Genomic DNA, 15,520 nt, shown 5'->3' with positions numbered 1-15,520 from the left:
CTTTGTGAGCAACTTCCCTAATGAGCCTCATATTGAAACCCTGTCTCGAAAAAAAAAAAAAAAAAAAAAAAAGACAAGAGCAGAGTAGCTTCCATTGTCCGGTACCACCCACTTCCCCACATCCCAAATGATGACTACCATGATGGCTGAGTCTCATGTTTATTGTTGCAATTCAGATAAGAAATGTATGCCTGTCTGTCCTCAAAAGCAAACACATGTGAACACAGGTAGCCCTAGACATTTGTTCCTCACAAGGAAACAAAGGTGATAGTTTCTTTGGAAAGTGGCTACTGCATAATAGTTAATGCTCTTCGGTTACTGGCTGTACCATTCTGACACACTCAGCCCTTGGATTCTGCCTCTGGGCTAGAAAAAATCAGCTCCCATACTAGACAGGAATCAAAGTAAGGATATCAAAGAGCACAGTACTGTTTTTACTATTCACTATTTAGGTGAGCAAATACAATTCCTGAATTTTTGAGTCCTATTGTGTAAAATGAAAGGTTTGGACTCCATTATTTCCAAGATGCATCTCAGCTAAAAACAAAACAAAACAAAACAAAACAAAACAAAAAAACCCCACAGTTTTGAAGTTTTACTTCATGTGAGGAAGCCACTGTGACTATTTTCACAAATACATAACATGTCATCATTTTTTTCCCAGCCTATATAGTAGATTTGATTATTGTGAAGACAGCATTATGTTTCATTCTAACATCATATTTGGTAGATGCTGTGGCCTCAGTATGAAAACTGCTCAAGGTCAATACAAGCCTTTACAATGTGTTTGTGTTGTATGTTTGTAGCTTTAGATCAATGAGGCCCTGATCCTGGAATGTCCTTGGCAGTTGTTAATTGCACTTCAAGTTCTTTGCTGCTAATAATATCCAAAAAGGAGTAAGGCCTATTAGCCAGGTGTCACAAGAATATTACAGTAAAAAAGTTTATTCTGTTCTCATAAATCCTGATAAGATTTTTGAGCATAAAGTAAGAACAAATGGAATTACAAAATCCCTGCTGTCTTTATCATGAGTTCCCATAGAATAGAGAACTATTGCTAGGGAACTTAAAACATCAGTATCTGAAATATCAGAAGTTCTGAATTAGTTGTACTGATGTGCAACCTCCAAAAAAAGAACTTTAAAATATGTAAATATTGTTCTTAATGTACATATACAAACACACACATATGCATGTATATGGCATGCATGTTCACATACACGCATACACACACACACACACACACACACACACACACACTTTCTAGACTGTGAACAATGGCTAAGCTTCTAGACAAAATCTGAGTAAATACTACAGTGAGATAAACTTAGTCTTCTTAGTATTCTCAGCATCTACTTTTTCATCCATAATATAGTAATCTGGTTTGGGTCATATATATTTTTCAGCACTGGGCAGTGAACAACTTTCTTGGAGACTATTTTGAAGTAAACCCTTTGTCTCAGAGTTTCTATTGCTATGGAGACACACCATGGCCTTGACAAGTCTTAAAAACAAACAAACAAACAAACAAACAAACAAACAAAACCATGTAGTTGGGGCTAGCTTTCAGTTCAGGTTTAGTCCATTATCCTCATGGTGAGAAGAATGGTAGCAAGCAGCAGACACGAAGCTGGAGAAGTTACAGAGAGTTCTACATCAGGATCAATAGGCAGTCAGAAGAGAGAGAGAAAACACGGGGCCTGGCTTGGGCATTTGAAATCCTGAAGCCCATCTCCAGTGATACACTTTCTCCAACAAGGTCATACCTACTCCAGCAAGGTCACAACTCTTAATGTCAGTCACTAAGCATTCAAATATGAGTCTATAGGGGGGCAGTCTTATTCAAACTATCATACCGTTGATGTTTGTTTTCTTACATGAAATAAAAAGCTTCAGATTAGAGTAATTTTATCTCATGTTTTATGTGAAATCACACTGATGTTGGTATTCAGCCTTAGAGATAAGCAAGGCAACATCATTTTATAGAGTATGTACTCTTTTGGCTAGCTAAAGAAAATCTCCCAAAACATAAATAGCAGACAACTCGAGTACATAATAGTTTTCTATTTTATTTTAAAATGATGCTCTCCAGACCTCAAATCAAATCTGTCACAATTTAAAACTGTTTTAAAGGAACCACTCCAAAAGACCTTTGTCTGTTCAGAATCTCGATCAGTGTAGTGAAATACTGTTGTGAGGAAGAAAGATGCTACAGAATTAAATTACTTTCATCCTTTGATCTTACATATAAAGACAGTGTGATACTCAAATGCAGGTCCCTATGAAGAAGATGTCAGAACAAAAGTAACCTCATATTCTGCATCCTGAGGCTATGTTTCCTTTGTATTCCATACAGTTCCTATAGGTTCAGCCCTAGTATATGACATGGCTATTGTCCTAGAAATTTATGTATATATGGTGCATACTGTTGAGCCTTAAGTAACAGTTTTTAAATGCCATTTAGAAAGAGTTAGCAGATATTTGCTTGGATTTCTTTTTAACTAGCTTCCAACGTAATACTTTGAGACCACAGGTTGGAAGTAGATATGTGATCACATCTTGTGTTGTTTCTGTGAACGTCTGATGTTATACTAATACTTTTCCCATTTCCAACTGGCTTTACTTTTGCAGCTTTGAGCAGTAATTCAGTCCCCTACGCCTCCCTGATTGGCTCTGTGTCCTCCCTCTCTAGCCAAACCACCACTCAGTCCATATATGATAATAACTCTCTCCCACGATTCGCTCGAAAAGGTCTAAACATCTTTGTCTCTATTACCTTCTCTGTTAAAGCACTGCAATGATGTCCACTTCAGCCCATTTCCATGTCCAGATCCATGCCCAGCCTAACATCTCCTGTGCTTTTGCATTTCCATTCTTTTCTCTGGGGAGTGCCTCATCTGGAGAAGCTCACTCTTAATCATTAGATTGCTCTCACCCATCTTTGCCTGCCCCCAAAATGTAAATTAGTTTTATACTTTCACCTATATAAAAAGTTTTAGAAAGACCTCCAAACTATTGCTCCAAATATACAATTATATCATTGACAAAGAGAATCTGCATCTAATCAGCTCATTTCTGTTGGATCTCTGCCAAGATATTGGCTCCTAGGAGACCCTCACACCCATGAACACAGAGCCACCATAGATCACACCACAGAATGATTGTCTCAAAGAAGCAAAGTAGTTTCCATGTTGTTTTGTTTTACTTAATTTACAATACCACTAATAATTTGGCATTTAGATAAAGGAACTTAGTGGGTGACTTTTCAGAGGTACCCATAAGTAATCCTGTCACATTGTTGTTCTAATGGTCATCCTTCCAGCCTGTTACCCTCAGAGTGGCAGTGAGAACAGAGCATCACCAGAGCTTCCAGTTGGAGCTCCCCACTTCTAATTTTCTACTTCAGATACTTCCCTGGGGGCATGTTAGTTCACTGTCTCAAGCCAGCTGGAATTTGTGTCTCTTAATATCCGAATCAGCAATTCTCTCTCATGGTACACTTGCAAAATTAATCTCAATGAGACAAGATCAAATCATGGGAACAGAGGGAAAACATCAGAAAAACACAAGAATCATCAAAATGAACAGCAGATTATTTTTAACAAACACTGTGAAATTAGTGTGTCTTCAGCTGGCCGACTGAACTAAGATGTATTGGCTCCCGCTCTGCTCTCTTTTCTTTCCGTGCCTTTTCATTTATCATATGCTCATTTTCTTGAATTCATTTCCCATCATGGACAAAGAAGTTTACACCTGGAGTAGCTTGTAGGTTTGCTGGGCGTTGACGAGTAAGACATAGGGGTAAAATACTACTGTATTCTTAGTGTGGCCATTTATTAGTGGCTAGGGGAAAGCTGAAGCCCCAGCCTCTACATTCTACTACGAGTGGAAACATTTTTGAAGTTCAGTTTGGTTTGGTGTCAATGTGTTGTTGGTTATCATTGCCAGTGAGCTGTTGTGCATGCCATTTCCTGTGTTCATATTTGCATGTGAATGTTGTCACCTGACATGTATGTGAAATACTAAAGTGATCTTCATGCGTCATGTTGTATAGTAAGCCCTAAATAAGCTTGCATTTTATTAGTCTTTTATAAAGGTGTATCAATCAAACTATCCAGTTTATTTTTATTAAACAAATCCATTCAGTTTGCTTATTTATTTTATTTTATTTTATTTTCTATTTACACCATCATTTCCTTTGCAGGTTCAGATGATTCCGGTTACCCTGGTAACCTTCATTTTTCAAGTTAGTTTTCTTTGTTTATACATAAGTCACTTTATGTTCCTATTAGGCTGCTCCTCCTTCCCTTCCAGGCCTTCTTCACTGTCTGTTCCTTGGTTGACTTTACACCATTTAATTCACACGATTTCCATTTCACACAGTGCAGGAGAAGGAGTCTGAGATGGCATAACAGTAATTACTCAAAGCAGAAGTTGACATCAGGCCCGACTTTCCATTTTCTCTGCTAGCTAACCTATTGATTCATAGCACAGTAACACATTCTTCTACACTAGGAATGCTAGTTTGGGGATATGCTTGGTGAATTATCTACTTGGTTCCAAAATCCTCCCTTTAGAGCATGTCCTGCTTTGAGTAACCAGACTATCTGCCTGCTTTCTCACATAAAACATTTTTACTACTCACATGTTTTCAGGCCATCTCTAACTACAGCATTCACTGTGTTTTGGAATGGTCAGTCTCATTTTTTTTTTTATTCAAATGTGTTTCCTCTTCATTTTTAATAGGTATGGCTAGCCATCCTCCAATACCTATCTTGGAACTTGCAGATCATATTGAGAGGTTGAAAGCAAATGATAACCTGAAGTTTTCCCAGGAATATGAGGTAATACACTTTCTTTATGTGACAAAATTTCCAATGTATGCATGCCTTTGTTTTGACGAGAAAATTAGCAACAGTACTTTTTATTGAAACACAACTCCAAATCTGATAGAAATTGTATTTATAAACAATTAAATCAATATAGTCACTGCATTTTATAGGTATTGTTTTACATTTGCTAGAGGTAAATTGAGTGTTCTTTTTCTTTTTCTCTTTCTTTGTCATGAAATGTTCTGACTCAGTAAGCTTCTAGGTGTTCCAGATAGGTAAAGATTAATTTACTCAGGGTAAGGATCTTCACTGCAAAAGATACCATCAGAAATAAGTCAAATTTTATCTGAAGAAAAGTTGCAGGAGTCAGTTCTCTCCTTCTGCACTGGATTCTGAGAATTCAGGCTCCTTTCCTGCTGAGTCTTCTTGTTGGCCCAGTACAAGGTAGATTTCTGAGTACAATGCTTCCCATGGCCTGAAAACTCTGCACTTACTGAATCACCACTCACTGTGCATAGAGCTAAGATTACCAGAGATGGATGTGTTTCCAAACTGATTAGCATCATAAAATCTCAGAGTCCTCAAAAACTCTGTGTGAATTTTTGATGTGTGTGTGAGAGAGGAGGGAGGGAGAGAGGGGGTGAAGGAGGGAGGGAAGGAGGGAGGGAGTGAAGGAGGGAGGGAGGGAAGGAGGGAGGGAAGGAGGGAGGGAGTGAAGGAGGGAGGGAAGGAGGGAGGGAAGGAGGGAGGGAGGGAGGGAGGGAGACAGAGACAGAGACAGAGACAGAGACAGAGACAGAGAAACTGTGACTGTGACATTTGTTAAGCAATGTGATGCAAAGCTGTCCATAACGAATGAGCCTCATGGTGAAACCTGGTCTCATATCGCTTCTAAATCTTTGCTGTTGTATTTTATGTATTACAGTGTAATTTCAATCTACCACTACAATCTTATAATTGTTCTAAGCAATAGAGGGTTAAGAGCTCTCTGAACTTCCCAGATTCCTTCAGGAGAGTTTCTACTGATTTGCTTACTGGAAGTCTTAAGACACTGCTCTCTCCCATACCTTTTCTTGGTCTTTCTTGCATCAGGTCCAAATGTAATTGTTCAAGGTAGTCTTTCTCTATCAGGTTCAACCGTCTGTCCTGCACATGCAGTCAGAAATCTCTATGAGATTTACTATTGAGTGTCCAGAGAGCTCACAAATCCCAGACATGCAGTATCCAAGAATGTAGAGCAGGAGGCCCATGGCAGTCTATCTACATAGCCTTCCTAAATTCTTAACTAAATAACTAACGTTCTCACTTTGTCTGTTTCCCTTGTCTCTCTGCCTCTTTTTCCTCTCTCTATCTCTCTGTCTTTCTCTGTCTCTCTGTCTTTCTCTGTCTCTCTGTTTCTCTGTCTCTCATTCCTAGTTCATTCTTCCCTTTCTTTTATGTGCCCTCTCCCCCAGAACTGATGATTGAGTCCAGGGCCTCATGCTTACTAAAGAGTGCTCTAACACTGAGCTGTGTACTAGACGTTTATTTTTCATTTTGAGACAGCATCTCACTGAATTGCATTTCCCAGGCTCTTCTCAACCATAGCACCATCCCACCTACTTTCTGAATAGCTTCCTAGTTTCATTCTGGATAAGAAAGCCATTAGAATTGGGATCACTGTTACTCTCCATCCTTTACAGTTTGTATATCTAATATCTGTGTGCTATTTGGTAAAAGACAAAGAGATGGATTTTATTTTCCTTGCAAATGGGCTAAGTAATATGTTCTATTTCTTCTTCAAGCATTCTGGGAAACTAAGACTGGAGTGACTCTTGTCTTCTTTTCTTTTTTTTAAAGATTTATTTGTTTGTTTATTTGTTTGTTTGTTTAATGCATATGAGTACACTGTAGCTGTCTTCAGACACACCAGAAGAGGGCACCAGATCCCATTACAGATGGTTGTGAACCACCATGAGGTTGCTGGGAATTGAGTTCAGGACCTCTAGAAGAAGTCAGTGCTCTTAACTGCTGAGCCACCTCTCCAGCCCCCCTTGTCTTAAAGCCCCGCTTCTCACCCTGTCACTGTTCTTCTACTAATGTAGTCCCTCTTGTTAAAGGCTTCAGTAGCTTTTAAAACAGCTCCAGTGCCTTCTTTGGAGCTTGAGGGTGGAAATAGAGTTGTGGCCATGAGAAGAAGGAAAATGAAGACTAGTTAAGTGTTGGTTTTCACCAACCAAAATCTTTACCGCATTGATTGTTAGTGTATTAAGTCTTAATTATTTTTCTATATATTTTCTTCATGACCCTGCTTTAATTCTTTATTTACAGTGATGTGATAGGTCATGAAATTTAAAAATATAATTTCTCAGCTGATCAATAAACCATCACTCCACTCTCCATCAGCAAAAAATTCAAATGGCTCCAGCAAATTTACTCGTATTCATTGAATGAAATAGCTGGCCTCAGTTAAATAAAGAAATTCTCAAGCAATATTCCATGCAAAGCCAGGCTAATGATCATTTAGATCAGAAGTACTCCTTAAACGTGGCTATGAACTGCATGCTGACATTACTGCCATTAGCAACTCCCAGAGTCACCTCAGCCATTGACTTGATAGCCCACACAGAGTCTTTACCATTCATCAGGAAGATGATCTGTGATTAAAGCTCCCTGGGCATGAATTGACTGGACTGTGTTTTAACAGCCATGAAGGAGATATTTAAGTGGTGCACTCATCGCTGGTAAGGAGATTAAGACCTTTACATAGAAATATCAGAGAAACACTTTAGGAAGGTTTTTTAGGAAACACTTTAGGAAACACTTTTTTTTCTTATTAGCTACCATATAGATTTGAATATATTTTAACTGGTTTTCAGTGGGAAAAAAAGTAAACTCATTACTGCAAACACCTCATTATTTTACTAGTTCATAATCACTAGGAACTAATGCTTATTCAGTCTGCTTAAGCTGACTAGCGCTAAGTTTGTAACAAACAAAGGTTACCGATATGAAGGTCCTTTACAGTGGTCCTGAGGTCAGAGTAGGGGGGCACAAATCCATTTGCACATCAGGTTCCATCACTGGAGTCAATGACAGCTGAGAATGTAGCCTATGAAATGAGTTTAACCTCATCTCTGAAGGTCCTCGTAAATGCTTTATGGTTTCATGTTCTCCTATGAGGAAAGAAAGTCACTGAAATACGAGCAATCTCAATTTTAATATAGCATCTACCATGTGCAAATTACAGTCTACTCTCACAGGCAGTGGATTAGTCTTAAAAACATATAGAACTCAAAATAAGTGCAACTATGCAAAACAGAATGGCTTTGTTTGGAAGTCTAGTCTATTTTAAATTTAGATGTCTGGTGGCTGGCATAGTAGACCATGTCAATAATCATAACATGTGGAAAGTGTATGTATATCATACATTTAAGTCTAGCCCGGGCTATATATAGTAAGACTCTGTATTTAAAATAATTTTTTCTTGGATTCCATCTTAGATACAATATAACAGTTGGTAAACTATACTCACTTTAAAAATAGCATTTAAAGAAATTTTGATAAACGGCTTTCTGAAAACTTCATTTTGAAAGTTGACACCCTTTGTTTAGGTCCCCATTCATCACCACTTCTTTTTTTTTTTTAATTAGATATTTTCTTTATTTACATTTCAAATATTATCCCTGTTCCTAGTTTCCCCTCAGAAAAACCCCTCTCCTACCTCCTCCCCTTCCCCCTCCCCCTGCTCATCAACCCACCCTCTCCTGCTTCCTGGCCCTGGCATTCTCCTTCACTGGGGCTTAGAGCCTTCACAGTACCAAGGGCCTCTCCTCCCAATGAGGTCCAACTAGATCATCCTCTGCTACATATGCAGCTAGAGCCATGAGTTCCACCACGTGTACTCTTTGGTTGGCGGTTTCATCTCTGGGAGCTCTGGGGGTACTGGTTAGATTATATTGTTCCTCTTATGGGGCTGCAAATCCCTTCAGCTCCTTACGTCCTTTCTCTAGCTCCTTCATTGGGGACCCTATGCTCAGTCAGATAGATGGATGGCTGTAAGCATCCACTTCTGTATTTGTCAGGCATTGGCAGAGCCTCTCAGGAAACAGCTATATCAGGATCCTGTGAGCAAGCACTTGTTGGCATCCACAATAGTGTCTGGGTTTGGTGATTGTATATGGGATGGATCCCCAGGTGGGGCCGTCTCTGGATGGTCATTCCTGCAGTCTATGCTCCACACTTTGTCTTGTAACTCCTTCCAAGAGTATTTTGTCCCCCCTTCTATGAAGGATTGAAGTATTGAAGTATCCACACTTTGGTCTTCCTTCTTGTTGAGTTTCATGTGATTTGTGAATTGCATCTTGGGTATTAAAAGCTTCTGGGCTAATATCACTTATCAGCGAGTGCATATTATGTGTGTTCTTTTGTGATTGGGTTACCTCACTCAGAAGGATATCCTCAAGATCCATCCATTTGCCTAAGAATTTCATAAATTCATTATTTTTAATAGCTGAGTAGTACTCCATTATACAAATGTACCACATTTTCTGTATCCATTCCTCTGTTGAGGAACATCTGGGTTCTTTCCAGCTATTATAAATAAGGCTGCTATGAACATAGTCACCACCACTTTTTATGATGAAAAATAGGCACTTATGTATTTGAGACTCACTTGGCAGACATCATCAGAGTCATCAATATTTATACATGTACATATATATGCACAAGGATAGTTTAGACTAGATGCACTCTTAGTGTCTTAGTTACTTTTGTATTGCTGTGAACAAACAATTCTCTGCTACATCAGTGTGTGTGTGTGTGTGTGTGTGTGTGTGTGTGTGTGTGTGTGTGTGTGTGTGTGTGTGTGGCTCAGCCCAAACTATATGCTCTTTGGTTGATATCTTAGTCTCTGGTAGGTACCAGGGATCTGGGTTATAGTTGAGACTCTTGTTCTTCCTATGGGGTTGAACATTCTTTTTTTAAAAATATTTTTTTTACATGACATTTAGTAACCCTGTCCCTCTACTTGAGGCACTATCTCTCTCCTGGAGGAGGACTCTTAGAGTTCCCCCTTTCACAGTTTCTCATACATACTCCTCCCTTTTGCCTTGAGAGGATGTTCCCCCGACCATACCGCCCCCTAACCCTGGAGCCTCAAGTCTCCCCAAAACTTAGGCACATTTTTTCCTACTGAGGCCCGACCAGGCAGTCCACTGATATATGTTTGCCAGGGGTTTGGGGAATAATAGGATGAGGCTCAGACGAGCCTATCCTGGTTATTGGCTCAGTCTCTGGGAGCTCCCTGGAGTCTGAGGTAGTTGAAATAGCTGGTCTTCCTATGGGGTCACACTCCCCTTCAGCTTCTTCAGTCTTTACCCTAATTCAATGATAGGGGTTTCCAACTTCAGTCTAGTGGTGGGGTGTCAGTATCTGCGTCTGTCTCAGTCAGCTGCAGGTAGAGCCTCTCAGAGGACAGCCATGCTAGGCTCCTGTCTCCAGTATTTTATCAATTTTGGTCTCTGTAGTTCTTTTAGACAGGAACAGTTCTGGATCAGAAATTTTGACTGTGGGTTAGTAACCCCATCCTGCCAAATGAGGCCCTTTATATCTATTGGAGGTAGACTCTTTGAGTTCCCTCTCCCCATTATTGGACATTTTGGCTAAGGTTAACCCCATTGAGTCCTGAGAGTCTTTCACCACCCAGATCTCTGGTTTATTGTAGAGGGTTCCCCCACCTCCCACCCCTTTTATTCTGCTGGCCCTCTGGTTTTCTCTGCTGACCCCCCCCCCAATACCTGATCCTTCTATACCCCCCTCCCTCTGCCACCCAGGTGCCTACCTCCTTCTACCTATCATGATTATTTTCTTCTCCCTTGTAAGTGGGATTGAAGTATTCTCTCTTGGGTCCTTCTTGTTATACTTCTTACAGTCTGTGAGTTTTAGGTATTTCGTATTTTAGTCTAATATCCACCTATCAGTAAGTACCAAGCATGCATGTCCTTTTGGGTCTGGGTTACCTCACTCAGAATAACATTTTTAATTCCATTCTTTTGCCTGGAAAATTCATGATGTCTTTGTTTTTAATAGCTATATGGTATTCCATTGTGTAAAGGAACCACATTTTCTGTACCCATTCTTACATTGAGGGACATCTGGCTGGTTTCCAGGTTCTGGCTATTACAAATCAGGCTGCAATGACCATAGTGGAACACATACCTTGTGACATGGTGGGGAATCTTTGAGTATACGCCCAAGAGTGATGTAGCTGGGTCTTAAGGTAGAACTGTTTCCAATTTTCTGAGGAACAGTGGTTGTACCAGTCTACAACTAGAAGTGTTCACCTTTCCTATGTCCTTGCCAGCATGTGCTGTCATTTGAGTTTTTGATCTTAGCCATTCTAATTGGCATAAGGTGGAAGCTCAGGGACATTTTGATTTGCATTTCTCTGTTAACTAAGGACACTGAACATTTCTTTAAGTGCTTCTTTGCCATTCAAGATTCCTCTGTTGTGAATCTCTGTTTAGCTCTGTATCCCATTTTTTAATTGGGTTATTTGGATTTTTTTGGAGCTAACTTCTTGGGTTCTTTTTATGTATTGGATTTTAGCCCTCTTTAGGATATAGGTTTAGTGAGGATTATTTTTTTTTCCCAATCTGCAGGTTGCCAATTTACCCTAGGTGTCTTTTGCCTTACAGAAGTTTTTCGGTTTCATGAGGGCCCACTTATCAGTTGTTGATCTTAGAGCCTGAGTCATGATTAAAATGGAAAATTCCCCCTGTGTTAATGAGTTTGAGGCTCTTTTCCCACTTTGTCTTCTGTTAGATTCCGTGTATCAGGTTTTATGTTGAGGTCCTTGATCCACTTGGACTTGAGCTTTGTGCAAAGTGATAAATATCGATCTGTTTGCATTCTTCTACATACAGACAGCCAGTTAGACCAGCACCATTTATTGGAGTTGCTTTCTTTTTTCAACTGTATGTTTTTGGCTTCTTTATCAAATCAAGTGTCTATAGGTGTGTAGGTTTATTTATGTAGGTGTGTAGGTTTATTTCTGGGTCTTGGAATCTATTTTATTGATCAAACTGTCTCTGTACCAATATCAGACTCTCTTTCTCACTATTGCTTTGTAGTACACCTTGCGGTCAAGGATGGTGATTCCCCCAGAATCTTTTATTGTGAATTGTTTTGGCTACCCTGGATTTTTTTTGTTTTTCTATATGAAGTTGAGAATTGCTCTTTGCATGTCTGTAAAGAATTGTGTTGGAATTTTGATGGGGACTGCATTAAATCTGTCAATTGTTCTTGGTGACATGGCTATTTTCACTATGTTAATCTTACCAATCCATGAGCATTGGAGATATTTCTATCTTCTGAGGTCTTCTATTTCTTTCTTCAGGGATTTGAAGTTGTTGTCATATAGAACTTTCACTTTTTTTTGGGGGGGGGGGCGGGATTGAGACAGGGTTTCTCTGTGTAGCCCTGGCTGTCCTGGAACTCACTCTGTAGACCTGGCTGGCCTTGAACTCAGAAATCTACCTGCCTCTGTCTCCCAAGTGCTGGGATTAAAGGCGTGTACCACCACGCCCGGCGAACTTTCACTTTCTTTGTAAAAGTTCCATCAAGATATTTTATACTGTTTGTGGCTAGTGTGAAGGGTATTGTTTCCCTAATTTCTTTCTCAGCCTGCTTATCAATTGTATAAATGAAAGCTACTGATTTGCTTGTATTAATTTTATATCATACCACTTTGTTTACCTGATCATGATATAACTTTGGTATGTGGTATCTGTCTAGAAAATCATCCATTTCATCTAGATTTTCCAGTATGTTGAATATAGGCTTTTTAGTAGGTTCTGATGTTTTTTTGTTTTTTCTTTTTTGTTTTAATTTCCTCAGTTTCTGTTGTTATGTCTCCCTTTCCAGTTCTGATTTTGTTCATTTGGATCCTGTTTTTGCACCTTTTAGTTAGTTTGGCTAAAGGTTTATCAATCTCTTTTATTTTTTCAAGGAACCAGCTGTTGGTTTTGTTGATTCTTTGTATTATTCTCTTTGTTTCTAACTGGTTGACTTTACCCCTGAGTTTGACTATTTCCTGCTTTTTATTCTTTTTGAGTATGATTCTGTACAGATGTGCTAATAAGTTGCTTTTATGGGAATTCTCCATTTTCTTTATGAAGGTACTTAGTGCTATGAATTTTTCTTTTATCAGTACTTTCATTGTGTCCCATAATTTTAGCTATGTATTGTCTTCATTTTCATTGAATTCTAAAGTCTTTGATTCATTTATTTTGGTCCAGTTTTGTCTATTCCTCTCTGTGCTAGCTCTCAATTCCCTTGCTTCTGCTTTCTTATCCCTGCATCACTCCTCTGCCTGGAAGTTCCGCCCCCTACTTCCTACCCTAGCTATTCCATCATATCTTTATTACAATCAACCAGCAGCAAGACAACCACTGATACATCTCTAGATTTCCTTAAGGCAGATGAAGAAGGACACATATTTACAGATTAGAAAACCCACTGATGGGCTTTAGAAATGACAGTAACAAAATTCTTTCAGCAATTAGCTCCCTGCTAGTACAGAATCAACAAATGAAAACACAGAGACACACCTTCATACAAAGTAAAAACTGGTCACCCCAATAATCCAACTAACAAATTCTAACTCAAGCATATTCTAGTTTTTATATGCTCTGTGTCTGAATTGAGGTATTAACCTGCCTTAAATACAGTTAACAAAATCCCTTCAAACTTACTGCGTTTGTTTATAAATACTTTTGAGATTTTGAGAATTTCATTTTTTAAATATATACATATATATATATATATATATATATATATATATATATATATATATATATATATATATATATATGCACACACACACACACAGACATGTAAGCTGTCTTCGTGCACTCCAAATAAATGAAGGAATCAGAGTCCCACTATGGATGGTTGTGAGCCACTATGTGGTTGCTGGAAATGAAACTCAGGACGTCTGGAAGGACAATCGGTGCTCCTAACCACTGATCCATCTCTCCAGCTCATAATTTCAGAATTTCATCCATGCATCCAATGTGTTTTGCTGAAATCCACCTCTTAAATTCCCCTTCAAAACTCTTATCATACTCAAGCCACTATATCTCCCTCTTCAAGTTTCATGTGTTTTGTTTTGTTTTTTTTTATTAATTCAATGAGACCAATTAGTGCTTTCAGTAAGAACATGGTTGTAGTCTTTCACTGAAGCACAAGCGACCTACCAGAACCCGTATACCAGAAGACAACTAAGTCTCCCCCACCTCAAGCAGCCATCAGCATTTCATCTGTAGGTGGAGATTCACTTACTTCACTCCTTGCTGGAATTTTAACTAGTTCATTTTGTGCAGGTCTTATGCATGTTGTTTGTTTGTATCTGTAACAACCCTGACATGTTCATAAAACATCGTATCCCAATAGTCTTCCACAATAGATATTCCCATTAGTCTAATGATAGCATAAATTTTATGGGGGGGGGGGAGGAACCAATCAATTTCTGATTGAACTTAAATCCCCTTTAAGATGCTCTCCATATTGCTCTCGTGTCCACATAATACAGTTGTCAAAAACCTACTTTCAGATTTGTTAGTGCTAACTCTTTCTATTTGTAGTATTACCTTAAAATAGTATATGAAAACTAACCTCCTCAATCCTTTTATTGTAATTAGAAAGTAACCAAAACAAAACAAAACAAAAAAAATCTGGTTTTCAAAATGCCTTACTACAGTGCAACTCTTTTTTTTCTGACATAAAGTCCAATTCCTCGTTTTGTTACTATCTAAAGAGATGAATATCTGTGATCATACTACATTCAGTTTTCCTGGCGTTTATTGTCTCCATGTGCTAAGAATTTCTTCTGGTTCTTATGGTAGTGATTTTTCACACACACCCCCATTGTGTCAATAATGATGAGACTCTTTTAGAAAACTTTACAGATATCAAGCTTGCTCTTATGATTTTAATCACATCATGTATATTATCCATTATTAAATAAACTCTCCATAATGTACTGAAAGAGATAAAGAGAATAACATTACTGTTTCCTTGATAAGTACTTAAATACATAAACATATTTCTGAAATATGCGGTGACATTAAACATTCCTGAGAACAAAATTTTCAATGTATAGAGACCACACAAATCATGAGATTGAGTAAGTAAACTTGCCCAGTGTCACAGACCTACTGCATGATAGAAGGAAGAGCAAGTGGTATCTGCAGGCCAACATGAATTACCTCGAATGACAAGCTGAATCTTTTTTGTTTCTTTTTATGTCCTGGTTATAGAGTCTAGGAGCCACAATCTCCTAGTAGATAAAAATGTTTCTGCTGAAAGCCTGTGCAAATTCTAGAGTTACCACTTCAACTTTTTAAACTATCAGAATAGTTGGTGGTTTTCCTATGACATGTTGATGATACATTTTTTTTTTCTGTAGATATAGAGAATCCCCAATGGTAAATGTTATATTTCTCCAGAGAAGAGACAAGTATTGTGTACCATCAAAGCAGCAATAAAATTTTCCCTAGAACAAAGTTCTTAGTACATTTGACCATGCAGCAATACATTTACAGACACAAATCTATCTTCAACAAACCTCTGGTTTTTGTCTGTATGTTCATACCCGTGTGTGTGTGTGTGTGTGTGTGTGTGTGTGTGTGTGTGTGTGTGTGTGT

The 15,520-nt window shown here is 38.6% G+C and overlaps 1 protein-coding gene across 50 annotated transcripts in view; it reads left to right on the top strand.

Annotated features, from left to right (window-relative positions):
• Positions 1 to 15,520, top strand: part of Ptprd (protein tyrosine phosphatase receptor type D) — a 2,152,432-nt gene that overhangs the window by 2,045,016 nt on the left and 91,896 nt on the right. For 33 of the 50 annotated variants that reach the window (XM_029539555.1, XM_029539556.1, XM_029539554.1 and 30 more), the window contains 2 exons: positions 4,205 to 4,246; positions 4,747 to 4,844. In XM_029539555.1, coding sequence (XP_029395415.1) covers positions 4,205 to 4,246; positions 4,747 to 4,844 — 140 coding nt within the window. The remainder of the gene's footprint in view (positions 1 to 4,204; positions 4,247 to 4,746; positions 4,845 to 15,520) is intronic. The other 17 variants (XM_029539561.1, XM_029539552.1, XM_029539551.1 and 14 more) reach the window with 1 other exon arrangement.

The sequence above is a fragment of the Mus pahari genome, chromosome 6 (genome assembly GCF_900095145.1).
Source record: "Mus pahari chromosome 6, PAHARI_EIJ_v1.1, whole genome shotgun sequence".
Lineage (NCBI taxonomy): Eukaryota > Metazoa > Chordata > Mammalia > Rodentia > Muridae > Mus > Mus pahari.
Note: the sequence above shows the minus strand (reverse complement) of the source record. Positions and strands in the feature narration are given on the sequence as shown.